This window comes from Lineus longissimus, chromosome 14, assembly GCF_910592395.1.
Source record: "Lineus longissimus chromosome 14, tnLinLong1.2, whole genome shotgun sequence".
Classification (NCBI taxonomy): Eukaryota; Metazoa; Nemertea; class Pilidiophora; order Heteronemertea; family Lineidae; genus Lineus; species Lineus longissimus.
The window spans coordinates 15,566,883-15,594,496 of NC_088321.1; the positions used below are offsets into that span (position 1 = coordinate 15,566,883).

The 27,614-nt window shown below is 42.6% G+C and overlaps 2 protein-coding genes across 3 annotated transcripts in view; one reads left to right on the top strand and one right to left on the bottom strand.

Annotated features, from left to right (window-relative positions):
• The window catches only part of LOC135498764 (corticotropin-releasing factor-binding protein-like), a 70,587-nt gene that overhangs the window by 10,123 nt on the left and 32,850 nt on the right, over nt 1–27,614 (top strand). The window lies entirely within an intron of this gene.
• On the bottom strand, nt 3,304–7,476 carry LOC135499060 (uncharacterized). The gene is made up of 2 exons (XM_064789698.1): nt 7,281–7,476; nt 3,304–6,876 (listed from the first exon to the last, which is right to left on the bottom strand). The coding sequence occupies exon 2, from the start codon at nt 6,862–6,864 to the stop codon at nt 4,873–4,875; it is 1,992 nt and encodes a 663-aa protein (XP_064645768.1). The 5' UTR covers nt 6,865–6,876; nt 7,281–7,476; the 3' UTR covers nt 3,304–4,872.

Below are 27,614 nucleotides of genomic sequence, written 5' to 3' on the forward strand. Positions count from 1 at the left end.
TGGTTAAGGCCATTATTCAGAAGGTTGTGAAAGGAACTTTCTTATTCGTGTTGATAGATTCGGGAGCAATATAACCCTGTTTTTCCAGTCTGGTTAAAAACCCTGTGAACTAACAAAGAATTTCCAATGATACTGCCTTCTCTCAGTCTGTGGTAAGATCTTTTTAAAAACTGACACTACTTTCGCCTGAAAAATATAACCTGAGCCGCGAAAGATATCAGAATTCTGATAAAAACACCTCAGCAGCAAGTCCATATTGTTGCACTACTTCGTTAATCGATATCAGGCAAGGAACCGAAAAACCAATTAAACGCTAAGAACTTTTTTGACAAAACGGCTGACAATTTAAAAAAATAACCTGTAAATCTTAATGCATCGACAAACTTAAACAAGATCTTTTTTATCAAGTTTTATTGATCTGACTGTGGAGAATGGCCTTTTCTTAATGATAGGTTCATATCCCATTTCCAAGGGTTAGTGACTGCAAGCTGCGTCTGTCAGGGCTGATGCAGAACAGTAAACTGCCTAATTTTCGTTGACATTTCTTTCAGCGGCTTTCGCGAGTAACTGCGGTTCGCGAAAATGAAACAGCGAAATCTATTTTGATTAGAAAGGCAGTAGACACTTCCTCATCTTGTCGTTTTCGAAATGTTCACGAATCGTAACACTAGAGGCGCCAAAATTTGGTGGTTTACAAGTGCTGTAGCTTCTCTCTTTGACATACAGAATTCAAACAGCGAAATTTCAGTTTACTTAGTAATTCGAGCCGCGACGGGCAAGCCCAAAGCTGTCAACGACGCCTCCTTTTTCATCTGTCGAGGCTGTCACAAGCATACCCTCAGTGGCCCCATTCGACCCGATTAGGAGTCCTCCCCACACATCCAGTCACCCAGCGCACTCTTAATTTTGTTCTTCTGAAGTGCGAAATTCTTAGTCTAAAGTTATTCTTGCCAATACCTATGGCTCCTCCTCTGTCCTTAGCGCTGCCGAGTAAGAGATGATTGAGCTACGTTTTCAATCTTGTACAAGAAATCTGCCGAGAGGCTTGAATTTGACATCGCCTAATTGGATGCGCCAGTTTAACTACTTTGATCACAACATGGTAATTTTGCAAACGGCCTTTTGTTCAAGGTAAACATTGCGAAACCTCTTGCTATGAGAGCGCTTCCATTGCGCCGCTCCACTGTGCTCATTACAGGTAAACATTGCACTGAAACAATTCCAGCTGTGCCGTTGATCAACCGCACCGTGATAAACAGACCAGCTACCCATGACATCGCGAGGTGTGATGCGTAGGCCATCCGCAAATTTGCACCTATTTCATGATAATCGACCCGAACGAAAGGGCAAATCCGCCATTGATGAGTCACTGGCGCCAAAAACTACTTCTTCTGATCTCGAAGTTCAGAAAGATGAACCAAACTTTAAGATAAGTTACCAACTTTATTTAATAAGTCCCCTGCGTTGTTTTCATACGATATATGTCGAAACATCGAACAGATATCGAAATGGACACATACTTTTGAAATAAATATTTTGGCCGATTCACACTGCCGCCTGCGTGGCCTTTTCTGTGTTTGCAACGCGGATTGATATTTCATAATGGCGACCAGGAATGCATTCTGATTGTGACTTTGTCCTCAGAAAACCAATTTGGGACGAATTGAATTGTTAATTAAACGTCACAGAATCTGGTGACAAGAACCTAACAAAGTAAAGTTTGATGCGGTCGCATAGCCAGCTTAATATGTCTGGGAGGTGAAAACCTTTTGTGAAAGATCTTTGGTTCTGACAACACAAATCCACAGTGCTGGAAGATGTCTTGAAAATTGACCGCGAAAATCCCCTATCTTCTCTGAACACGTCCCTCTCTCCGGCAAAATGGCCTTACATCGAGACAGCCGGGGTATCCTACAGGTCGAACCACCCTCTTGGTTTTGACAGCGATTCGTTGATTCCCTAATGGTTTGAGTGGCTGAGCTGAATCAATATCTACTCGTGATGAGCTATTAAGTACAAATAGCTTGCTGACAAGTTGATTACCCCCACTCATAGATACTAGTATTCGCCTATTACTGATCATGACTAGACTGATGATAAGAAGGGGTTGACGTGATGTACAATTTTGACATTGTCCGTAGACTCTATCTTTATTCGAGATTCGGGTGATGCAGATAAAGTTGTTCTTGCTGTTTGCTAGGGAGGCCAAGCACAACAAGGCGGCGTTGGGCTGGATTAATGTTGTTGGCTTTTGTGGAAAAAATGGCGAAGCCTCAGTTAGTTTACTCTATTCTACTAAAAAATGGCACTGTACGCAGAACTAGCCAAAACGGATTATTGGCCAGAATTCAAACCGCGAAATTTCAGTTTACTTAGTAATTCGAGCCGCGACGGGCAAGCCCAAAGCTGTCAACGACGCCTCCTTTTTCATCTGTCGAGGCTGTCACAAGCATACCCTCAGTGGCCCCATTCGACCTGATTAGGAGTCCTCCCCACACATCCAGTCATCCAGCGCACTCTCAAATGACCAGTGTCCACTCCTCACTCAGGTCCTGGCCCTTTCATCTGCGCCAAAGTAAGCTTTTCGGATAATTTGGCCACCTTGGGTATTGAGAGAATGAGGACCGGACCCGCTAACGAATGCAGCTAATGGTCTATGTATGTGTATCACGTATGGACCGAGTAATCGACCACAATGAGGTAATATCGAGGTGCCAGCTTCTGAATTGGTCAATCTGCATTTTAGTCCCACCCAGGTATGTGAGATGATCTCGGTTGTATTGGCGGCTATTAGCGCCGACAAAAGAAAGCATGTCTCCGCTTTCCGCTAACATTACTTGGCCAATTAACCTGGTGATATTTGAAGTTATGACTGATATTTCAGGAGTGATTGCTTTCTGATGCGCACTAGTACGTGATAACTTGCAATAGATATCACTTCGAAATTGCTTTACTAATTGTAAAGCAATGGTTTCTCTCAATCAATGCGCTTGTCACCGAGGACTATGGAAAATGGTTGATTGCGGCGGCGGGATGTCACTTTCTATATCCTCATCCATTGGTTGCAGCAGCCCACCCTCTTTGCGCATGACCGGAACTCTAATTTTATCTGACGTCGTTTCGTCCCTGCTTGAATTGGCCGCCATTATCGCTGAATGTGCGGGATCTGCTCATTTCATTATTACAAGACATCCAATGCATACATTGATGCGAAACTTTGAGACATGTTCAGAATAGTCCAATCAAATGTTTTAATGGAAGCTATTATATTTCAGACAACATAAGTTTTTGTAATTTTGTCCACAACGTGAGTACGAATCTGTGGCCACGGCCATTTTCAGTTCAATTACACTGCGCAATGGCAATGTATAATGTACTACAGAGACTTTCCAACATGGAAGCTATTAGTGGCAGAGAGATCATATTATAACTGCTTTGGAGAATGGTAGCAGCCATGTCCAAATCGCTTTAGAAATTACAGATTCAGTTCCGTTACAATTCTGATGCAAATCAGGCGTTACTTGCATCGTCTCACTAAATCACTTTTATACCATTTGATGTGGATTAATGATTTCCTATAATGCCATTAATTACATGTATGGAATATCATCAATCATTCAATGTTCCCATTGGAAAATGCAATTAATTATTTTTTTTTTTTCGTGCACAATTATATGAAAAATTGATAAAGATACGAATATACCAGATTAATCTTTTTCGATTTGGCTTGGTACAAAGTACCCAATTGTAACAAAAGGAATTTGATTTGAACAGATGAATAAGCTCCTACTATTATATTATTTCAGATTATTCTGAATTTTATATCATCCGATACAGCAGTGTTGAGATGCTAATGAACGATACGTCCAATCAGCCTTATGAAAGTCCTATTAGTTTTTAGAATAGGGCCAGATAGGTGGCCATGATTTACTCCACGCCGATGTATGTGGGCCGGATCGACTGTGCCACGCCCATCTGAATATACGCCCATATTAATGGAAACTCTCCCATATGGATGGCGCCCATACATTTGTTTCCCAAAAAAGTAGAAAAGAAAATTACTTCTATACAGCATATCCATATAATCGTCACTCGCGCATTGATATGGTCCTATAAAATAGGGACAAGTTCTAAACTGACCAGTGAGACCACATTTTCTTAAGTATACATGTATTAAAAAAAGCATATTTCTGTTGCCTGACTCCATTTAAAATCAACCACAGATTGAGAATTAATTCCGCTTTGACCCATCCCAGCCATGTATTTACCACAACTTGACATTTTAATAAGCTCTATTTGACTGTGCCACACTTCCGGTCGTGGATAAAGACATGTCTCTGTCCAGTAGGCAGGTTTGTTTTTGCTATCATGGAAAGAATAAGTCAGCTGTGAAGATCCATTTTTTTTCTGATAACAGACATAATCCATATCTCTAGATATCATAAGTTTCAAGACATCCAACAGCAGGTACAGTTTTTGAGATATACAAGGTTGAAACAAGTGGTGTCTGTTGGCTACGTCACGTACCTCAGGCTTTTTCCCGTCCCCAGGTACACTACCAACGAACCACAATGCACGAATGTACGCAGTGTATTACAAGACCACTCGTGCGTGGAAATGTTCGAAGACAGTTATATTTTGAGGTGGCACGCGATAATGCCGGGGTATTATTGCGATAATCTGTGAACGATTCGGTGCGAGGGTTTGCCGCCTCGGCTGGTTGTTGTTCGTTAGTAGCCTCCTTAACCGTGAATAGGGGAATTATAAGGAAAACACTGCCATATGTAACACCGGAGAAGGACATGCTCTCATACTGTCTGCAATCTCCTGAAATCAAGTAGTGTTTGTTGGTTTTAAGTTCTTCTTTTAATATCAAGCCGCATTTTGTAACTGATACAGAGACCCACAGCTCCCTCGTGATACAATTATCCAAGTGTGTATGATATCAAGACGAGATTGTCCGCTTACTTTCCTGGTCATATTAAGCAGGGAAGGGTGTCGTTTCAAGTAATTGCCAAGGTGGAAAACCTTGACTACATCTACACACAATTCATGGTCAGTTGACTTTGAAACAGAGACAAATACATCATCAGATGGAGTTGCAGTGATGTCATCGGCGTCTCGGTGTACGGTAACTGAATCGACAAAAGTGATTTTCCCCTTCTCAATTCTATAAACGTCAACACATCCTGTACCGAGAATGAATATGAATTTCCCCCCACACGCTACTCGCCTAAGACAACGATTGTGAGTTTCAGAAGTATCTATCACACTGCCGCTCTTATTCAAGACAGCAATTTCCTGGGTATCATCCGCCTTGTTTGATAGCACAACAAATTGTCCACGAATGTCAGTGGAGAATGAAACGGCTTTTTCAAGATTGTTGCAAACGAGTTCTCCTGTTTGGTTCCCCTCGTTGGGCGTAAATACTGTCAGGGCCATGGCCTTATTCTCATTCTGGTTTTCCTCTACTGACAAGTCTACCAAGTGTAGGATTGCAATTCCACCGTCGGTTGTAGCAGCCATATCTACAACTCCGTTGTCAATCAAGGTTCGGTCAGTCGGTTTACCGGATTTGTCGTGGTGATCGTGACAAATACATTTTGCTTTTGGTGATGGGTCAAAGGATGCGGCAAGCACGAAGTCATTTAGTCCTACACTGGCGACAACACTGTGAATTATTGCATCTTCATTATCATAAATGAAGTGAACTTGGCGCGTAGCTTTTATTTCACGTGTATCATAGTTGAACTGACCAATCTGCCCCAAATCCATATCCTTCAGCTGTTCACTCTCCTTAAAAATCGGCAACGACTCTCGCAGTTTCTTCCAGTGAAGGTCACGTTCAAGGTTGTCTGATTCCAGTACAGCACCTAGCTCCTTCCTTGCTTTCTTCAACTCTGAAAGGAAACCTGAATCGAGTTTCTTTCTCGTCAAGATGGCCTGTCCTTTTTCAACTTCCTTCTGGATCGACTCTACCACCTCGGGAATCTTTTGTAACATATCTGTCATCCCGGACACATCGCACCCTCGCTTGATGGCATCTTTGAGTTTCTCCTTCTGCTCAAGGAGTCGGTTGATAGCCTTTTCTGTCGCCTCTTCGACTTGCTGAATCATGCCACCGCGCCAGTTCAAGACGACATCTCGGGCAGCACCTGTCTCATCCCTCAGCTGGTCAAGCTCAATGATCTTGGTCGTCCCCGTGCTTAATACATCCTGCAAGTCATTTACCTCATTTTGGATCACTCTTCCTATTTCCACAATGCCATGGTCACCGTGATCCAAGAGGACACACAAACAGCACCCTGAGCATTCGCACGAGTTGCAAAACATGTCCAAAGGCATGTGATGACGGCTACATCCCATATAACCAGTGTTTAGATCGCATAGAGTAGTCACCACGTGGTGACTGGTCACTGGTAACAATTTATGTTGATCAGCACAGGATTTGCAGAGAAGCACATTCCGGCACTGTTCACAGCAAAATTCGGCATCAGGTGTTGGACTATTACCCCTGCATTCACATATTCGGCATGGTCGTTTACTTGTCGTTGGGCCCGTGGTCTTCGTAGCTGCAGCTACACCACCTCCGCTGGATGGCTCAACATCTTCTGGTGTCTCACCAGGCACTCTACTCCAGTCGTCAAGACCAGCAACTCCGCTCGGAGGCAGCAGACACTCCTTCATGCAACACGGGCAGGGAAAATGGTCCCCGCCTGTAGGGTTGTTGGTGAGGTGTTTGTCGAGGCAATCTATGCAGAAGAAATGTTTGCAAGGTTCAACTGTCTTCAGCTTTGTAGCATCCCCAAAGCACACGAGACACGTAGCTGCTGCAACCTGGGCACTTCCGGTAATGGACGCCATCTTGGACTCTGCCTGAAAGCAAAAATTAGGCAGAAGGTCAGGAAATATTGCCTTGAAATGTTTTTTTGGAACTGAGACTCTTGACAATGGTAGTCCAGGACGACTTGAAATTGAAGATCTGCTTCAACTTTGTACAATGTACGATCTATGAGTGTCACACACGTCATTAGGATACATCAATCAAACTCGCCCTCTGAGAAGTTCCGAGGTCAGAGTTCGCCACAAATACCAAATCGAATTGCCACGGCAAAAAGCTGTTACATTCACTGTGATTTAGGCTCAGAGGTTTTTGTAGGAAAATTCTACCCGGAGCTTTCAGTTGTCGCTGGAACCTTCAGCGGCGACATAGTCCTCGACCTGCACGGCTGCAGTGATGTTCTGGGGTAGACTACATTATCTACCTATCTTTCACCTACCGGAATCACGCCGTCGGGATCTCTTGCTTGCCAGAAAGTTGGTCCTGCAGGACGATGCTGGGTATGGTCAATAAGAATAGTTCCAACAGCGCTACAAAAGTCGAATAACTGCTGATCTGTACTCTTTCATATAAGGTATACAGACATGTCACTGAATGTGTATCAGACCTACAAAACTGCATGCGAATAATCAATAACCATCCACGAACGCATTCGCTGAATCTATTTCGAGGTAACTGGGTCAACTTCCTCGATATCTTTTATTAAGTAAACCATGCTTGACGTGTGGTTGAAAGTATATGTAGTGAATTGAATTTTTTATTCGCCGAAATTTGATCCGAAGTTATTTGCATTTGAATCTAAATCTTCGACGTATTGTACTGGCATTGTGCGTATATCATGATAAGCCAACTTATAGTTTAACCAATCTAATATATCAAAACATCTTTTGAAGTGTGATCTTTAAAGGCAGCTATAAGGAATAAAATCAGTGGACCTCGGACGACAAATATGTGCACAGAGTTAGTGCAATGGGCCATGTTCGATTCAGTGATAAATGGATATTGTAAATAGTTGCGATATACTTTATGATATGAGAGCATTATATCGTTAACTTTGCGTAACCTTGTCTGATCATGCCGACTTACCGGTGGTGAATATCAATCCTATTAAAAGGTGAACGATGGATATACGCAGAAAGACGGTAGATCGGCATGGATCTGATCATGACGGTAGATCATCATGAGTCTGATCATGACGGTAGATCAGCATGAGTCTGATCATGATCGTAGATCAGCATGAGTCTGATCATGACAGTAGATCAGCTTGGGGTCTGATCATGACGGTAGATCGGCATGAGTCTGATCATGACGGTAGATCAGCATGAGTCTGATCATGACGGTAGATCAGCATGAGTCTGATCATGACGGTAGATCAGCATGAGTCTGATCGAGCTGACTCCCTTTCTACAGCACCATCTTAAAGCAGAAGCTTTTGAAATTTAATTAAAAAAATACCCCGTCAAATGTTGATTAAACCACAGCAACCATTGGCAATATTTGCGAAGTTTTGCTCACTACTAAGCTGGTTGTATTTCTGTTTTCGTTTTTTTTGTCTTCCTCGTTCAACTTGATGTGGTGAACACATAGTTTCTAAATATATTCTCGTTTTTTGGTGATAGAATCATACATCGTAGCCTCAACTGTTCCTTATGTAGCACAACCTTTGAATAAATAATGGAATCGTGCTTCTGCCTCGTCGTTTATGCGTGATTCCATGCGAAAAGGAGATTTATTATGTATTATAGCCTGGTTTATAACACAATGGTATTTGCAGCATTGGCTCCTTTCTTCTGTGCGGAACATAACTAGCGGGGAATCTCTTCAGACTTGGAATAAAAAGAAACAATGAAATTCATGTACTGGGTACAGTTGTTGAGGCAGGCAGCAGGGGTAACGGCGTATTATGTTGTCACCCGTCTACCCTTCCATTTGCCAGATTAACTACGAATAGGACAACAAAAATTAGTTTTGCATCAGACATATCGCACTGGAAAGAAATACCTTCGTCTTTGTTCGGACAGCGTGATTACGTTAAAGTAGTCACGTTCCTACATATACTATAGTGTTGCTGTTGGGGTGGCTTCGGTGGTAAATTGTTCAATGTCATGCTGCAGTATGTTCATTAACGATGACGTCACGCTAGATGTCTACTTCGGCGAAATCAATAGGCCACATTCCGCCCACCTTCGCGTTTCCTCGGAATTCTCCGTGACTCTTCGATTATTTCCGTGACGTTATGAATGGGCACACGTGTTGTGGAGAAATTTCTGAAGACTGCTGGTGTTAGGTCGTTGCCTAACTGGCTTCTTGCGTGCAATGAATTTCTTTTACCTTTTTTTGCATAATTTTATGGTCTGGTGGATGACCGTTGTATACTAAGTGGTGGTATCCCTACATCATATTTGCATTATATGCTAAAGACTGCTCGAGACTATAGCCCAAGTAGCGGTGATGAATTGCTCATCGTCATGTAATTGGATGTTCATTCACGATAACGTTGCTCCTGGATGTTAAATTTGGCGACTTCGTGTGTCCTCCTTAATTTTCATGTCTCCTCGCCATCAAAACCCCACTAAAGGCCGAAGTATTTACCAGCCGCTGAACGCAATTGAAGAATAGATTACGTCACGTGTAACCTTCCTGAACATTCATTTCTTTAAGTGCATCTTTTATTCCTGTCCTTTAGAAGATTAATAAAGGTCTCGACATTTCATAACAATACACAAAAAAGTATGCTGCACTTCTACATTCGTTACAAGAGTGGAGAGATACAGATTTAGCTCATAACGCCACAAAATCACTTATATAATTATGACGAGATCATGTCGTCCTTAAGTGCAGCCACCGTCAAGTTCTCTTGGCTGACATCCGACAGGTTTACGATTGGTGAAATAACTTGATGCTTTGACTAACGCGGAACTTGCAGCGTCCCCTATTACAAAAAAAGGTCAGACACCAGCTAAGCTCATACTGAACACGAGGAAATCATTCATATGATTCAATCATGTCTTCTTTGAGTGCAGCCACCATCAGCTCTTCGCTGGGCGCACTATTGGTTCATCTTTGTACACCGATGACAATCAGTTTGAGACATGAGGCAGAGCTTGTACGCTTATAGCACCTATATCTGATTAGGAACTAGATACTGGCAACTAGCAACTATATTTATCAACCGCCGATGGTTGAGAGATTGACAACAATGAATGTTTTCATGGCAAAGAAACTGGAGATTTGGAATGCATTAGTGACTGAAGTTTTGTGGATTGGCCTACAAGCAAATGAAACTTTTCATTTTGACAAAGACTGGTAACAGTGTACAGCAGCCAATAGCTTGAGGGTGAAGAATATATTAGGACAATGCAGGCGATATTTCAGAACAGCTTTTCAGAAAGTAAAGGTTCTATCCATTTGTCTCCTCAAGTCTGAGTGCTGTAAACGTTGTATCTGTGACATTTTCAGTAAGTCGGGAACGGAATCGGTCTCTTCAAGTTTATATCCAACAACAACACCAACAGTAGCCGAAACAAAATATGACCTTTAAGTGACATTATGACGGGTTTAGTCTCCTCTGTCACACCTAACGACATTACTCTGGCATTTCAAGCCCTGTTCTCTCGTTCCACATCAAACATGTCAAATCGGTCCGAAATAGGATGATATTTAGATTCCAGGGAATAAAGGCGTCAAACTGACTTCCTTGGATCACTCCAAGAGGCTAATCTGGTCTTTTTGGTGCATGGAAATATCGAATCCAACAAACGATGCTGATATCGCTGTCCGCAATTAGATTACGTCATAACTGCACGTGATGACGACTTTATCAACGTCACACTCGCAGTGCCTAGGTCAGTCTCAACCTCCTCCACGGGGCATCTTTATATTTTTGTAAGCGACGGAATAGTAAGGCCGAATTTGACCGTGGGTTGTCTTGCACCCTTTGAGCGATCGCAGCAGCGTTCCGCACTCAGTTTCTCTGGCCAGTTGGTAGGCGCGGATTTTCTTAAGGTTTCCTCAACTTAATGGTTTTGTGGTGCAAAATCTTTGGTTTGATGGTTGTAATATTTGGTTAAAGTGGTTTCTTATTCTGTCTAGTGGTAAATGTGAGAACAATATTCTCTCTGTTGGCCCACCAGACCAAAATGGGCAGCGGAGAACACTGATCAGGTAGAGGCTGTTTGGTTGGAAACGATTCATCCCACCCTAAATTGGTCTGCTGCGATATGACTGGTTGACCACTGGGCGGACCTGGTTACAAAAGAAGCTGTATGATTGGCTAGTGGCAAAAACCGTTTACAAAGCGCAGCCAATAACATCTACGTGTACGGAATGTGATTGGATTGGCCATCATCATTCCAAGGCTCAAATTCATGCGCTGTGCATTGATCTGCCCTGGAAGGAGTGCGTAAGTGCGTCATCCCGGACATGTCGGCCGGTTAAAACTTCGGCCTACACATGTCTTTCAAGTGAAATAACTCAGCGCTGAGCGCTTTCGTTCCCTCCAAGCTTCTGTCCTGTGTTCTGAGTAAATACTGTCTTTCTCATTGACAAAAAAGTAACCGAAGACTTCTCAATTCATTGAAATATAGATAGCACTCTAGTCTGTAATTCAGACGTGGTTCGACGCCGATGGCGTAGGTTCCCTGTTGTCGGGAAACATGTACCCTGGAATTTAGCCAAGACTTTTCAAGGCGCTGATGCATCTAAAACTAAATCTTTAGATACAAAAGTTTGGATTTGCCCAAAAACCTTCTCGACTCAAGACAGGATGAGCTATTTTATTTTTCTGATTCTTTTAAAAGATGCTGCTTTCGATCAACTTATTTCCTCACCGCTTAGCACTACTGTCCTTAATTTCTTGGATTACGCACCATTGTGTACCCTGGAATATCCCCAGTTTCCCAAAGGCGCTAAATCTCTTCTTCTCCGAACTTTCTGCATGTCATCATGTTGTGATCACCCGCTTACTCGAAAGGAAGTCAATGACATTAAGATTTCTAAAACTAGTCCCTATGTCAAATTCTACCCTGGATTTGCCAACGGCTATGTGCACAATATAACTTAATCAGCAACTTAACTTGCCCAGTCGTAATTGTTGTAGAAAAACAGCCGTTGTGAAGCCGTTACTACTCTGCAGTCTCTCGTGTTATTGGCGCCGAATAGATTCAACGGCAAATTGAAACAAGTTTTCCTTTTTTTTAAATTTCACTTTTCAAAAACTATCCCTTCAAAAAACGAAACGTCATCGCCATTTTCCTTCAAAACTAAAGACAAGAAGTGAGTTATAATTTGAAAGAAATAGACTGGTTCGGGATAGAATAGAAGTCACATCAAACTCCAAAAGTCTAATTTTATGCACAATTTTAGTCCGCAAAACAAGATGGCCCAAATCAAGACTTTGGTAAACATCGAGATTCTCCTTGCTTGAATCAAAATCTCCGTGTTAATGCATTCAGTTTGATTAAAAAATTTATGCTGATGAAATCATTTTCCTTCTTCATTGTCAGGAACAGGTGGTTCATTTGCGGTTAATTCTGCGACTTAATCTAAAACAATGCTAATTGATGAAATGAAATGAAAAGCAGCAAAAAGTTCTCATTTTCTGTTAAGATTTCTCTTGTTACTGTAGATGATGAGTTGATAAAGACATAAGTATCTGGTTGCCTTTCCCCGTTAGTGACATGATTTCTTGCCAAATGTTACACTGTTCTTATCACTAAAACACGGCTCTTGTGTCGACAGAATCTTTTTCCCATGTATGTTTTTTAAAACACGGCTGTTTTGTCAACAGCCTCTTTCCCTATTTGCTATAAGCCAATCCTGGCTGTCGTGTCGACACACTCTCTGGTGTTACCTTCCGGTGAATTTCAATTTCTTACTAGTTTCCCTTCCTGTCTGGGAGCACCGAAAGACATTGTGACACGTATTTCTCTGGGAAAGTAATAGTATCTCTATCTATCTATCTATTGTATGGAAACACTACAAAATAGAGAGCACCAAAAACGTTAAACAAGAGCATCAATTTTACATGACAAACTAATCCATTGCTGACTGAGAAAAAAACGAATAAATGATGAGATTCGTAAAGTCAAAAACATTGTCTGGGTTGTCTACTATTCTTTTGCTGAACTCCAGTAGATTACAGACTACAAATAATTGATCAGTAGATGAAGATCGAGGAAAGAATTTTTACTCACAAATTCAATTAGTTGTTGCGTTGTTTTAAAATGCAAACTCTCTAAACCTATCAGTGCACATCTGCAGTTGACGTTTGATGGAGTAAATTAATATTTTTTGTTTAAAACTACACTACTTGTGTTGCACACAATGTTCGTTTTAACTTAACCTGCTGTCCGTGCCGAGGCAAGTCAAACATCACAAAGTAAAAAGAAATATTGAGTAGCTTACGAATGACTCTACCTCTTGCTGAAGACGGAATCACTTGGCCAATAAAACTTATTACCGCCTCTCCGTCCTGGCGCGTAAAGCGCTCATCCCGCCTTGGAGAAGGTATGCTCTCAAGGAGAATAACTCCTTAGAGTGCAGAGCGAGTGCTGTAGAAGAAGAAGATAGTGAAGAATTCATTCTTCATCAGCGAGCCGCGACAAAAAAAGAGTTGATTTACTTCGTAGAGGCAGCCTATCAACCATTATCATCTCAACTTCCTGCCAAGTCCTTCCATTGATCGCGGTGCAATTCCGTTGCCGGTAGGTGTCACTTCCGCCAGGCCACCTCGCCCCCAGGGTACATTCGTCTTGATCTCGTTCTTGCCGTCACACTCAAAGCCAAAGCGACAATGTACGGTATCCGATCACCAGAACATAATCCATTGAAGTCCCGATCAAGGTTAAAAAATGCACACACTGGTTGGTCTTCTTGACCATTATCTCAGTCTCAATCACGCTTTTTGGCTTATGGTGCGGAAGTTCCGCGCATGTTTCGACTGGTAATGCAGTGAGCCATGCTCTAAAACCAGGGGTCTGATTGGTCCGATGAGGTCTTCGTCGAAGGTTTGAACAAAATATTTAAAAGTTGTACAGTGAGAGTTGAGGTCGCAGCTTGCTGCCACAACGACCAAGATCACTCTGCATTTTTCCTAGGTTCAAGACTATTTTTACAGTCGACGTGATAGCTAGCTTGATCCGTAGACGATTGGTCGAACTTGTATCCTTATCTGACTGGCGGTGCACTTTCATGTCACATGAATCACTGTTACTTTCATTGAGCGGTTTTGTTCCTAGTCACCGTATAGGAATGGCAGGTTTGAATACAAATGGCTCAGTCAGAAAATTCAAAGGCAAATCCAAGATTTTAAAAATCTTTGACCATGTGTGTTCCTTATCGGTTTTTCGGAAATGTTAGCTAGGAGATCATATAACATTTCAGTCATGCTTGCTATTTCTCGTAATAATATAAACAATGTAAACTTATTATTTTAATCATTGTTAGCTTCACGTTTTAATCGTCTTGTGATCGCAGGTAAGAATTATTAAATCGTTGGCTGAGATAAGATGTAATAGACTTTGACGAGTTTTGATGGAAAATCATGTCGCGTCTTCAACATGATCAACGTAGATGATATCGCAAGAAGCTAGCACTGGTTGCCTTTCCATTCTACTTACAATTCTCGAAAGTAAGAATTAGAAAACAATGGCAGCGGAAGCAATCCCCATCTCACCTTTATCTGTTGGTCCATACACCTTTACATTCGTCTGAAGTCAGCGACAGATTTTGTTTTTATCTGTTGGGAGATGCCATCCCTACCATCAAACACTAATATAAAAAATGTGTTTGAAAAAAGGTCTAGATGAAAAATAAATTAGTGAAGCTTCCCTCAGATCGACAAGAACTATCTGAACATCGGCATTGTTTGATCTTGTTTGAATATTGTCGTCAGAGAGGTGAGGCGATGTTTACCTACCTTTGCCTGACGAATATCAAGCCAGAGCAGACCTCTGTTTTGAACCAGAAGGATATCCGTCGTATGTTTTTCGGGTAGTCCTCGCAGGGCTGTAAAATTGCATTGAGAGGTAACGGGTGTTCAGCAAGGATGATATGATTACTCTTGAAAAACAACGGTGAATTTGGCATCAGGCTTACACCTTATCCAGAAGTGAGTGCAAAACAAAAATGACACAGATTTCTTTTACATCATGTCGAATTTCAAAAGCAAGTGTTGAGTTGTAATTTAACTTAACTTCCACTGAGATAACACATTTTATTTCATGCTTTGTACCCCAACGCTGCCAATGTGTATAAATTATGGTTGACGAGATTCTCAAACCGATACTCAATGCATCACACACGCTACAGTGTATTGAAGTCCATGGTGAGGCGAACACGCTGAAATGCACTGTCATTTCTAAAAATGTAACTCACTGGGTCAATCTCGTCCAATGCTCTAGCAGAGTATGGTCTTGTCCTTCCAGCTTGCAATGACTTCCATGTCAATGCCACTTACGAAAAACGTGATACGCGTGAGAATCCATTTGCCAATATCGTGGATGTTGGTAGTTCTTCACGGAATCATCTCCACCATGTCATGCAGTCCAATAGTCTAAGCGGTTGAACAGCTGTGGGGCAAATAGCTTTGAATCATTGATCTATCATGGGTTGTTTACCCCGGAAGTCCCTCAAATACGCATTATGGCTGCAACCTATCGCCGAGTAAAGGTCCCCTTCTGCCAAATTTGCGTTACCAATATCTCGCTGATTGGTCAGTTGCGTAGTAAATAGCTAAAATTACTCTCTGACCTATCCGTGGCTGGTTAAACGTATTATCGCTGCAGCTTATCGCAAAGTAAAGATCCTCTGCGGCCAGAATCTGCCTGGGGGATCTCGATATTGACCACTTTGCGTCGGAGCTGCGATCTTGTTGTGGTATCTGGTTTATCTTTGCTGACGTCTGCTCTTTAGTGTCTGCAGAGAAAGGTGAGCCAACAGACACAAAGCGCCTTGAGGCTTGGTAGGAGTTTGCTTATTAATATCTAGTGAACTTCAATATCACGGTAACCTAAAGAAAGGTGCACGCGTTTAAAAAAAACTACCAAATACGAAGTGTTAGGCTGCAGGCGAAACATTTACTTGCATGTTTGAAATAAACGTTCAGTTTAAAATTGGATTCCGCGCAGTCGTAGGGTGGTTATTCGAGTCGGTAGGTCAAAACCATTAATCAGTTAAGTGGGCGATTCTACACTGCATTTTACCCTTGGCGCTCCGCAAGACGAACAAGATATATGTTAGTTATGCGTTAAGTATCGCAGATCACTACACCAATAATCGCCACGTTCGCAAGTCATTTAAGTTACAGACATTTGAGGCTAGTCATGAAGATCCCAGTGTTGAATCATCATCAGTACTTGAATTCAAATTTGAATGTAGTGTAACCGAATCTTGCCTGACCGATTTCCGGCTCAGAGAGGTCACCAGGATATCATTCGGTCGCAGTCTTTTTATGGGTTTGTAAAATGGTTCTCCTGGAATCCCTACCAGAATACCCGCGTTCCTAGGGTAAGATCAGTGCAAAAGGGAGTCAATCTGAACATTAGGGTCTACCTGGGGACGAGATTGGTGGAGTTGTTCACCTCAACCCGAGCGAAACAAACTGAAGTACACACTGATTCCAGGCGTTCGAGGCAAGCCATTCCCTTGGATGATACGAATCGGCGCCTGCAGATTGAGCAAAGTCGAGAATGGAGCTCTTCGAGTGGGAGTATACCTGAAGTACATGGAGTAGGGAAACACCATGGGAAGCCCGCAACAAAACCTGATCATGAAAATGCGCTCCCCTGGGTGTAATCTAAATTGTAATTTTAATGCAATTTATCATTCTTTGAGTAATAAAATGGGCGTTTCGCCCCAACAGATAAAAGCATCTGTGTGCAATCTCATACAAAATTAATTTGATTTCCTTCGCTGCTTTGATCAAGAAATCAAGAAATCTTCCCGCAGTTTCAGATGTTTATAGAAATTAGAGTTATTTGCCGCATAGGATGTTGCTAAATACGTAAAAAATGATGTTAAGTGCGAAAAAGAAGGTTTCTGAATCAAAATTACGTAACACCCACATTCAGTTCTTCTATGCTTTTTATTCTGAATGGCTTTTTCTCAAGAAAGGCTTCCCTACTGTTCCAAGTGGTTGTTGCTGCCAAAGATAAGATGCATTAAAGTGGTTAGATGTTGATAACTAAATGGGAAAAACATTAAATCTATAAATCTATCCGCACGTCGCTCTAGTCTGGTGGCGTGGTCTCTCGGTAGTGGTCAAGATGGCCCTGCTTCGAACCCAGCAGTCACTTACTTGCCTTATTACTCCACCTACACTCTTCGAGATAGAGGTTGCTGAGCTTCTAAAGTTATAATGAGAGTTAATTGCTGTGGATGTCTTAACAAGACCAGTTGCCGTACCATCTTGCTTCATTGCTTCAAGCCATCTTACACGTTCCTGCCTCATCTTCTCTAGCCGCAAACTTGTTCCGCCCAGGCAGTTCAGCACTTTCTTGGGGAGTTCGTGTTCTTCGATACGGACAACATGTAGCATCTCACTTCATTGCATCAAGCCATCTTAAACGTGTCCTGCCTCTTCTTCTTTAGCCACCGACTTGTTACGCCCGGGCGCCGGGCAGTTCAGCAACTACTTGGGGAGTTCGTGTTCTTTGATACGGACAACATGTAGCATCTCGCTTCATTGCTTCAAGCCATCTTACACGTTCCTGCCTCATCTTCTCTAGCCGCAAACTTGTTCCGCCCAGGCAGTTCAGCACTTTCTTGGGGAGTTCGTGTTCTTCGATACGGACAACATGTAGCATCTCGCTTCATTGCATCAAGCCATCTTAAACGTGTCCTGCCTCTTCTTCTTTAGCCACCGACTTGTTACGCCCGGGCGCCGGGCAGTTCAGCAACTACTTGGGGAGTTCGTGTTCTTTGATACGGACAACATGTAGCATCTCACTTCATTGCATCAAGCCATCTTAAACGTGTCCTGCCTCTTCTTCTTTAGCCACCGACTTGTTACGCCCGGGCGCCGCGCAGTTCAGCAACTACTTGGGGAGTTCGTGTTCTTCGATACGGACAACATGTAGCATCTCGCTTCATTGCATCAAGTCTTCTTACACGTTCCTGCCTCATCTTCTCTAGCCGCAAACCTGTTCCGCCTAGGCAGTTCAGCACTTTCTTGGGGAGTTCGTGTTCTTCGATACGGACAACATGTAGCATCTCGCTTCATTGCATCAAGTCTTCTTACACGTTCCTGCCTCATCTTCTCTTGCCGAAAACTTGTTCCGCCCAGGCTGTTCAGCACTTTCTTGGGGAGTCCGTGTTCTTCGATACGAACAACATGTAGCATCTCTCTTCATTGCTTCAATTCTTCTTACACGTTCCTGCCTCATCTTCTCTTGCCGCAAACCTGTTCCGCCCAGGCAGTTCAGCACTTCCTGGGGAGTTCGTGTTCTTCGATACGGACAACATGTAGCATCTCGCTTCATTGCATCAAGCCATCTTACACGTTCCTGCCTCATCTTCTCTAGCCACTGGCTTGTTCCGCCCAAGCAGTTCAGCACTTTCTCGGGGAGTCCGTGTTCTTCGATACGGACAACATGTAGCATCACGCTTCATTGCATCAAGTCTTCTTACACGTTCCTGCCTCATCTTCTCTAGCCGCAAACCTGTTCCGCCTAGGCAGTTCAGCACTTTCTTGGGGAGTTCGTGTTCTTCGATACGGACAACATGTAGCATCTCGCTTCATTGCATCAAGTCTTCTTACACGTTCCTGCCTCATCTTCTCTTGCCGCAAACTTGTTCCGCCCAGGCTGTTCAGCACTTTCTTGGGGAGTCCGTGTTCTTCGATACGAACAACATGTAGCATCTCTCTTCATTGCTTCAAGTCTTCTTACACGTTCCTGCCTCATCTTCTCTTGCCGCAAACCTGTTCCGCCCAGGCAGTTCAGCACTTCCTGGGGAGTTCGTGTTCTTCGATACGGACAACATGTAGCATCTCGCTTCATTGCATCAAGCCATCTTACACGTTCCTGCCTCATCTTCTCTTGCCGCAAACTTGTTCCGCCGGGCAGTTCAGCAACTACTTGGGGAGTTCGTGTTCTTCGATACGGACAACATGTAGCATCTCGCTTCATTGCATTAAGCCATCTTACTCGTTCCTGCCTCATCTTCTCTTGCCGCAAACTTGTTCCGCCGGGCAGTTCAGCAACTACTTGGGGAGTTCGTGTTCTTCGATACGGACAACATGTAGCATCTCGCTTCATTGCATCAAGCCATCTTACACGTTCCTGCCTCATCTTCTCTTGCCGCAAACTTGTTCCGCCGGGCAGTTCAGCAACTACTTGGGGAGTTCGTGTTCTTCGATACGGACAACATGTAGCATCTCGCTTCATTGCATTAAGCCATCTTACTCGTTCCTGCCTCATCTTCTCTTGCCGCAAACTTGTTCCGCCGGGCAGTTCAGCAACTACTTGGGGAGTTCGTGTTCTTCGATACGGACAACATGTAGCATCTCGCTTCATTGCATCAAGCCATCTTAAACGTGTCCTGCCTCATCTTCTCTAGCCACTGGCTTGTTCCGCCCAAGCAGTTCAGCACTTTCTTGGGGAGTCCGTGTTCTTCGATACGGACAACATGTAGCATCACGCTTCATTGCATCAAGTCATCTTACTCGTTCCTGCCTCATCTTCTCTTGCCGCAAACTTGTTCCGCCGGGCAGTTCAGCACTTTCTTGGGGAGTTCGTGTTCTTCGATACGGACAACATGTAGCATCTCGCTTCATTGCATCAAGCCATCTTACACGTTCCTGCCTCATCTTCTCTTGCCGCAAACTTGTTCCGCCGGGGAGTTCAGCACTTTCTTAGGGAGTTCGTGTTCTTCGATACGGACAACATGTAGCATCTCGCTTCATTGCATCAAGCCATTTTAAACGTGTCCTGCCTCATCTTCTCTTGCCGCAAACTTGTTCCGCCGGGCAGTTCAGCAACTACTTGGGGAGTTCGTGTTCTTCGATACGGACAACATGTAGCATCTCGCTTCATTGCATCAAGCCATCTTAAACGTATCCTGCCTCTTCATATCTTGCCACCAACTGGTTCCGCCCGGCGCCGGGCAGTTCAGCAACTTCTGGGGGAGTTCGTGTTCTTCGATACAAACAACAAACAAACGGGCACCATCTCACGTCATTGTCTTAAGCCATCTAACACGTGTCCTGCCTTTCTTTTCTTGCCACCAACTGGTTCCGCCCGGGCGCCGGGCAGTTCAGCAACTTCTGGGGGAGTTCGTGTTCTTCGATACAAACAACAAACAAACGGGCACCATCTCATGTCATTGTCTTAAGCCATCTAACACGTGTCCTGCCTTTCTTTTCTTGCCACCAACTTGTTCCAGGCACCAGACAAGTTCTTCTCCTAATGTCAGTGATCCTAACATATTAGAACCACCCGACCCCGTGAATGCTGCGAAGGCAGCAGCTGTCAGAAGCATCGAGGTTTCTTTCTTCTGTCTGAGTTGTTTCCAAGCTTTTAGTGCCGTTGTCACAGTGACGTACCGATAACGATAGGGTTGGAATTGCAGAGTTTGTAAGACTGACTCGTGACTTCCACAGCTTTGCTAGCTGTCCAAAACCAGCAGAGAATGCTTCAGAAGATAAGGCTCTATTTCTTTGTTCGAGAATCTGGTCTATGGTATTTTCTCTACACATTCCTTGGAATAATCTATATCAGTTGTTGCCTACTAGCCTTCATCACTTTTCGAGCAGAAATTATTATCCTGCTAACTTGTTGAAATTACCAAGGCAGGAAAACAGGCAAACATTCATCGTATATTTCTTTCATCTGCGAGATATTGTTACAAGTGCTATCCAAAATGGCCCTGTGGAATTCTGATATGGATCTATAAAACCTACTTTATGTTGAAGGCCGAGGTCTGACAGTGCCGGGTGAACCAGCTTTGATGTGTTATCTTTAAAATGCCCGGTGAAGACGACCAGTGGCACGATCTTTTTGCTTCCAGTGCTGCAACAGTATCCACTATCCTTCATAAAAGAAATGTGACAAATTGTCCAAAATTTCTTTTTCTTTCGTTTGTTTTTCTGCTTCACTGACAGAGTGGCCATTAAACAGAGTGGCTGCCATTATGAATCATAGAACACTCGCCGACAATTTTGACAGTAATTATCGCCAAATGCTTTTCTCCTGTGCTGTAGTACATTATATCATCGCTTGTGAAATTGTCCTGCGCATTAGTTCTTTTTGGCTTGAATTTATAGGATATCGTTGTGAAAGTTGTCTTCTTGAAATACCAGGAGAAAGAAGTGCCAGGTAATTAGGATCTCAGGTTTGTGAAAAACTCGTCGAGGTATCCTTAATGATGTTATATTATCAGCCAACCGCAAAACTTAAAACCAAATATGCGGAAATCTCACGCCCACCTCGTCTTCTTGACGAAACCACACCTGACGGAGATACAGACACAATACTTCTGTATTCCAATGCTGTATTACTATTCATCACAGATACTACTTGTGTATTCACCAATCTTAAATGAAATCCAATTGATGGTAAAAACCAATTTCTGTCTCTCGTTTTCTTTGTCCAAGTTTATTGACGAAGTTACTGTTTTATGGCGAATTTTACAGAACCTTTAACGGGCACTGAAAGCACAGTATCGATATCAACTGTAAAGGAAAAACGGTACTTGGTGGTCTATCTGTTTAGGAAAAACATTCATAAAATATCGTTTACTATTCCGATAATGGAAACTTGATAGTTCCCTTGTTTCAAAGGAAATCGATGCCATAACTGCACGTAAATCAATATCCTTTTCGGGAGGATAGATGTGGCCATGTTCAACGGTTTTTCTGGTGAAAGGAAATGCCTTCATAAAAAGACTAAAGGCCATTTTTGTCATTATTGGATATTGGATAATTACGGAAATGACTGTTGAATTTACGAATATGATATCTTTGTCAATCTATCGCAATGATCAAATCCCAAGTTCCTAGAGAAGTCCAAGGGTTTCGGATATAGATATGAAATCAATCCCAGAAGCAAATGAACAGAAAGGCGTCAGGACATCCAATCCGAAGCAGTGTAACAACTAAAGGCCTGGGGATATGCCCCCCCCCCCCTCTGGTGAAATGACGATCCCACTGTCGGCGTGAGACTGTAGGCTGGTCTCTCTGTCTTGCTTCCCTCTCTGCACCCAGGTGTATACTCAAGCCTTGTCAGCTTTTGAAGATTCCAGGTTGTGCAGGAAGTAGGTCTACTCTGGCACCATCGTAGTATTTTCTTGGCAGTTTCCCTTAGAAATAGTTAGGAAATTGGATTGGAAATGGAACACGATCTTAGGTTTGTTGAGATCGTGCCATGCAGATGTTCTGGCATGCTGATCTATTGTCGTTGTGTGTATATCCATCCTTTCACTTGACCGCCGATAGGTCGGCATGATGTTCTCTCAAGATTTAATCAAAGAGTCTGCAAGAAGTGACCAGTAGTTACGTTGTCAATGAAATGAATAGACTAAACCAAGGAAATTGCATTTTGAAAATTACTTTCGTTTATGACTTCTTAGGAAAACGGAAATGGAAATGGAAATTTCGACAGAATCTTAGCGTATTAATTTGGAATTGTCGTGCTATTATGCTATTCAGATGGTGAGCAAATGTTCATCAATGAAAGTGTTTGCCAGAACTAACCATCGAGGTTGTTGATTTGTCAGTTAAAAGGAAACTAAATGGAACATAATAATCTAGCACCATAATGGAATATCTTCTGTTTGACAGGTCTTACACATTTTACATCTTAATGTGGTGTTTCCTCATAATCAATGCAATTTTCAATTCTAGCCGCACAATTTCCTGCAAATTGTTATTCAAATTAGTTGGAAAGAGAATAAAGAATTAATCGCCATAGAATTTTCTTTTTGACTCGTCATAGGAAATGGCAATGGAAGTTCTTACTCATTGTGTGGTTACCTCAGAATCCTCGCAGAGAGCTATTATGGTGGCACAATTAGTTACAATTTAGCGATGACTTGATATTCAAATAACATGGAAACGGAATAAAGATATTTCCTTTCTCTTTCTTCCATAATTGTGAGCATGGGTAGGCTGTCGCCATATCCGATGAAATCTGCTATCACCGCTTTGTCCATTTCAATTGTGCTGAAGCGGCGTCCTTCCTTTGAGCTAACAGATTTTCAAATTGAGGAGAAACAAAATGCTCTCAGGTCATAGTATAAGGTTCTACTACTTCCCCTTGTTGCAATCTAACGACTCGGACATCTACCATAAAAAAGATAAAGTTTTTGGCACCAATGATGTCAGTCATGGCGGATTTGCACTAAAGTTTGAGTGGATTCTCTTGGAGTCAAGTCTGCATACTTAGTTTGTCGTATTGATAGAGCTCACTGTGATTTAGAGGGGAGAACTTTGGTGTGGGACTTAGGTGACCAGGAGGAAAATGTGCCTATTCCCCTCCACGCGCCTCCGCGGTGTAGCAATAGACTAATATTATGTCAATAGGTGAAACTTTTATGCGAAGAGTTATTAGGTTTCCTTGTCTTTGCCAATGGCAAACGAGATGATGGTCAGAGTGCCGCGTAAATATTTATAAATCTGTCATGAAAAAATATCACACTGACAACCTCCTAGCAGAATTAATCATCTAGGAACTATGCTTGTAACCTGGACACAGGCCATTTCCAAGCATCGCCATTTATCGATGAAATTAATGATTTAAAAATGAGTTTATTTGCCAACGCTCACTCAGCGAACATATCACGATTTTTTTGGCCAAAAAGCAGCTTTAGACTCTATCCTTGGCCTTTTACTGACCTCACAATCACAATCTCCTAGAACCCTGGTGGCAAAAGATGGAACTAGTCTAATATACTGACGATTTGTGTACATTTGTGTACCTTTTCCTTTTATGCGAAATCTTGAGTCATGATTCTCAGTACAGCATGCACTAATCGTTCTCAGTAACACTCTATGAATACTAAACATGATTATTCTCATACAAGAATACACTTTCTTTGTTAGATTTTACCTTCAAAGGTAACCGCGGGGTTTCGCACGTGCTTTATGAGATTGTCAGTCACAAGAACAAAAAAAATCATTGAATAGGACCATACTGCCACAAAGTTATGTTGTTCCGATAGTCTTCTTTAGTTTATAATTGAGTCAGTTGGTTTCTACCGAGGAGTACACAAGATTCGCATTGAATGCACCTTACTCATTGGCGTTCAAGAATGTGTCATTAGGATGCACAGGACCGTCTTCAAAGGGCGCTGTATGGATTCGTCATGATGATATCTTTATTGCCAGTAGCGATTGTCAGTGCTATAAGCGATAGGCGCCATGTCGCAGGCTTCACTGACAATGCATGCGTCATTCATCTGTATTTAAACACGTTTTCCTGCCCGCCCACGCCTTTAGAAATTGCGATACTTCCAGTTTTTCTTTCCTCTCCAACGTAACTGTAACCGCCATATTGGGAGTGGTGTTCGGTGTTTTGATGGTCAATGTTGTGGTCAAAGCAAAAGGCCCCTTGTTGTTGCTTCACTAACAATACGCTAGTCAGTGTCGCTTCTAATGCTTCCTCCTTCACCGCCATACAAATTTCTCTAAAGATAACAAAATTGCTATAGTGGATGACATGTTTTGCAAACGCTTCGTCGCTGTCAGAAGAAGTGTACTCCGATGACTGATTCCTGTAATGCCGTGTATTTCTTAAGAGTTCTGAAACATCAATTTTTATGATGATGAAAGAAACTACCAAATGAAGAAGAAGAAGAAGACGGGGTTAAGTGGACGCCTTATAACCGTCCGCATTCGATGTGATGGTCTGTCCCCTACACGTCCTCGTATTTACTGGTAGCAATAGAAAAGAAGTTTTGATTATTTTGCCTGCAATTTTATGAGAAGGACCTTCTGAAGGTAGTGAAAGTAGTGTAGCACTACAGAGACCACGACGTTCAAAGGAGAGGCTAATGGCCAGTGCAATCATTAGGTACCCCTTTCCTCGAATATCTGAGGCTATTCCAACATGACTTCAAACACTACTTTCTTGGTTTTTTGCTCGCGCAGATGAGATACAATATTTCCAAGGTGTCTACTCAGAGTGGTCTACTCTAGGTCTGGACAGCGGCTGATGGTGTCTTTAAGTGGCAAAGACCATAGCGCTTGAGAAGATTTGAGAGTACGCCACGGATCTTTCATTTCCCGATCATCCGACGAGCTACGTGTGCAGTCCCTGTTCCATTGCGCCAGTTTTCTTCATCGTCTCAACTGGTGATTAACACTTAAACATACCCCGCATAAAAAATACGTATTTGGAACTTCAAAGCAATACCCTTTCAGAGCTAATTACTTATTTGCACAGAATGAAACTTTATACCAAAGGGCAAGTTTCCCAATAACAGAGAGACGAGAGGCTTGGGAAACCAGAATACGTTTCTGCTGAGTCGACACAAATTGGAAAATGGAGTATTATCGGAGATGCAGCATGCGTTAATCTGATTATGGGTGCAATGATAAAGCGTCTGTTCTTGCATCTCCCGCGATAATCGCGCGAGACTTAATTAAAAACCACCTGCTTCTTTCAGCGTAACTCGATAATCGCTGGGGACTCCTTAATTTTTTAACCGTTCAAGGACATGAGTCGTTTTGAGACAAAATTCCAAATTTTACTCGACATAACTATTGACCTTTCAGAGGTCGAAAACACGAACAACCAATTAATGAATTCAGCGAGTCCGTTGAATTTGAATCCCCAGACTCTAATGATGCGTAGGCCGAGAACAGCCCCACAAGATCTCAGAGTTCTATTCGACGTTTTGCCTGCTAAAATGTTTAACGCGAATATTCAATTTGGTTTAAAACTTTGCCGGCCGATTAATAAGTAAAATGTTCTGATGTAAACATGGCAGAGGAGCGTGCTGGGACCTCAACGGGGTCCTTCGATACTTTGCGATTGAGCAAACCCAGAAGCGAGCAGAAAGGTCACATAACGTGCGATGTTGCTTTTGTGTGGGTTAAATCTCTCAAACCTCAACGTCTTTCAAAGATTCTACGTTTCTATGCAGATTGTGTAAGGGAAAACATATTAGATCCTAGTACATGGATGCTTTTTGTGATGTTGATTCTCTATGCTAAGATAACGTTAAATCCTATTAAAAGGTAAACTCTTCAATTAGCCTTAACATATTCTACCTATTTTGAAATCTGTGAAAATTCTATTTCTATTACGATTTTGAACTGTCTTGCTATTTTCTTCCATAACTTTTGTAAAAGAAGATTTCTACAAAACTACTAATTTCGCCTGTGTGCAACACTAACAGAAGAATAGTACCCCACATTGATACCCTATACTAGTATATTAAGAGTGAGAGGCTGGAAAGACATCTGCCAATGATAGCCTTATCAAAGAGACAAACCTAATGATCACGGCAGCTGCTGAGTAACGCATAATAGAATTCAATGTATTTATTGTGTTTCATAGCGAACAGGTATTGACAAAAATATCTTCTACCATTTAAGGGGAGTGATCCAAAGAACGTTGGCAGATATGGCGTTGACAGGTTGGGACAATATGTGCATGTCTGACCGGAACATCCTGACAATATCAGGCCATTTCACTCGATACATACTTACTCCCTCAAACATGCGTAAGGAGGAGTTGTGTTGTAGGCCCTGTTTGCAAGAGGATGGACTGGAATGATACTTGCCCTGGATGTTTGTACAACGGAAGCCATAGAGCTCTGCAGGGGCGGTAGGGGCCGAAGCCCTTTGGGCTAACTAAAGCGGCCTGTCACATTGTTGGTGATGTTATAGAGACAACAACCCAGGGCCCTGCCGGGGTTTGAACCCGATACCTCTGGCTCATGAGGCAAGAAGGGAATTTGTCTCTGGCGTGGGCTAGTAGGAGTGATACCACCACTACGGTGATATCAAGGCCCATCTCACCCCCACTTCCTCTCTGTACAGGCATTAGATTGTCATATGAACAATGATACGGTTGAACATTTAGGTTTCGCGCTATGCCTGAAGAAATCGATGCGTTAGATGGCAAGAGGCGCCTGAAACTAGAACGAGAATGCCTTCAGAAATGGATTAACATATTTACCGTTTAAGATCGGCCTTGTCATGCCTGTCTGCCAACGTACTTGGTGTCTGGAACTTCAAAGGCAATTATACCCTGTCAATCGAAGTTAAATCTGGCCTCATCAATCATTGTAGCAGAAGTGTACCATTGAAGTCCATCATTAGGCGGTAACCTGTCTCTCTCACATCGTGGATCTTCTGATGAGACAGATCGTAGGATGTCTAAAACGCTATGGCCGACTCGATCACAGACAGACAAACGGTTAGCATTATTGAGAGGCCAAGAAACCATTCGTCACACTGCTCTATCTCAAAGCCATGCTAGCCCAGGATTGGTTTAGACGCAGCATCCGTTTGAAGAGATGCGAAACCAATAAGTAACCCATCAGATTTGATGATGTCTTGATACATCAAAAAGGTTGACAACTTTAATATGCCATCTCAGTTGAAAGGATCAGATCGTCCTATTAATGAAGCCGTATCAAGAATTCCCGCTGACGAGACCAGCCATATGTGACGGTATGCTACGGCTCACGTCGGTGTCCTAGTTGTTATGAGTAGCCCCAGCCCTTAGGTCAAGAAAAAATTGATAACGAACGATCAAATAATGTCGATCTAATCAAATGAAACGCAATTAAACGATCAAATGAGAATTCTCGGCTCGTTATACGG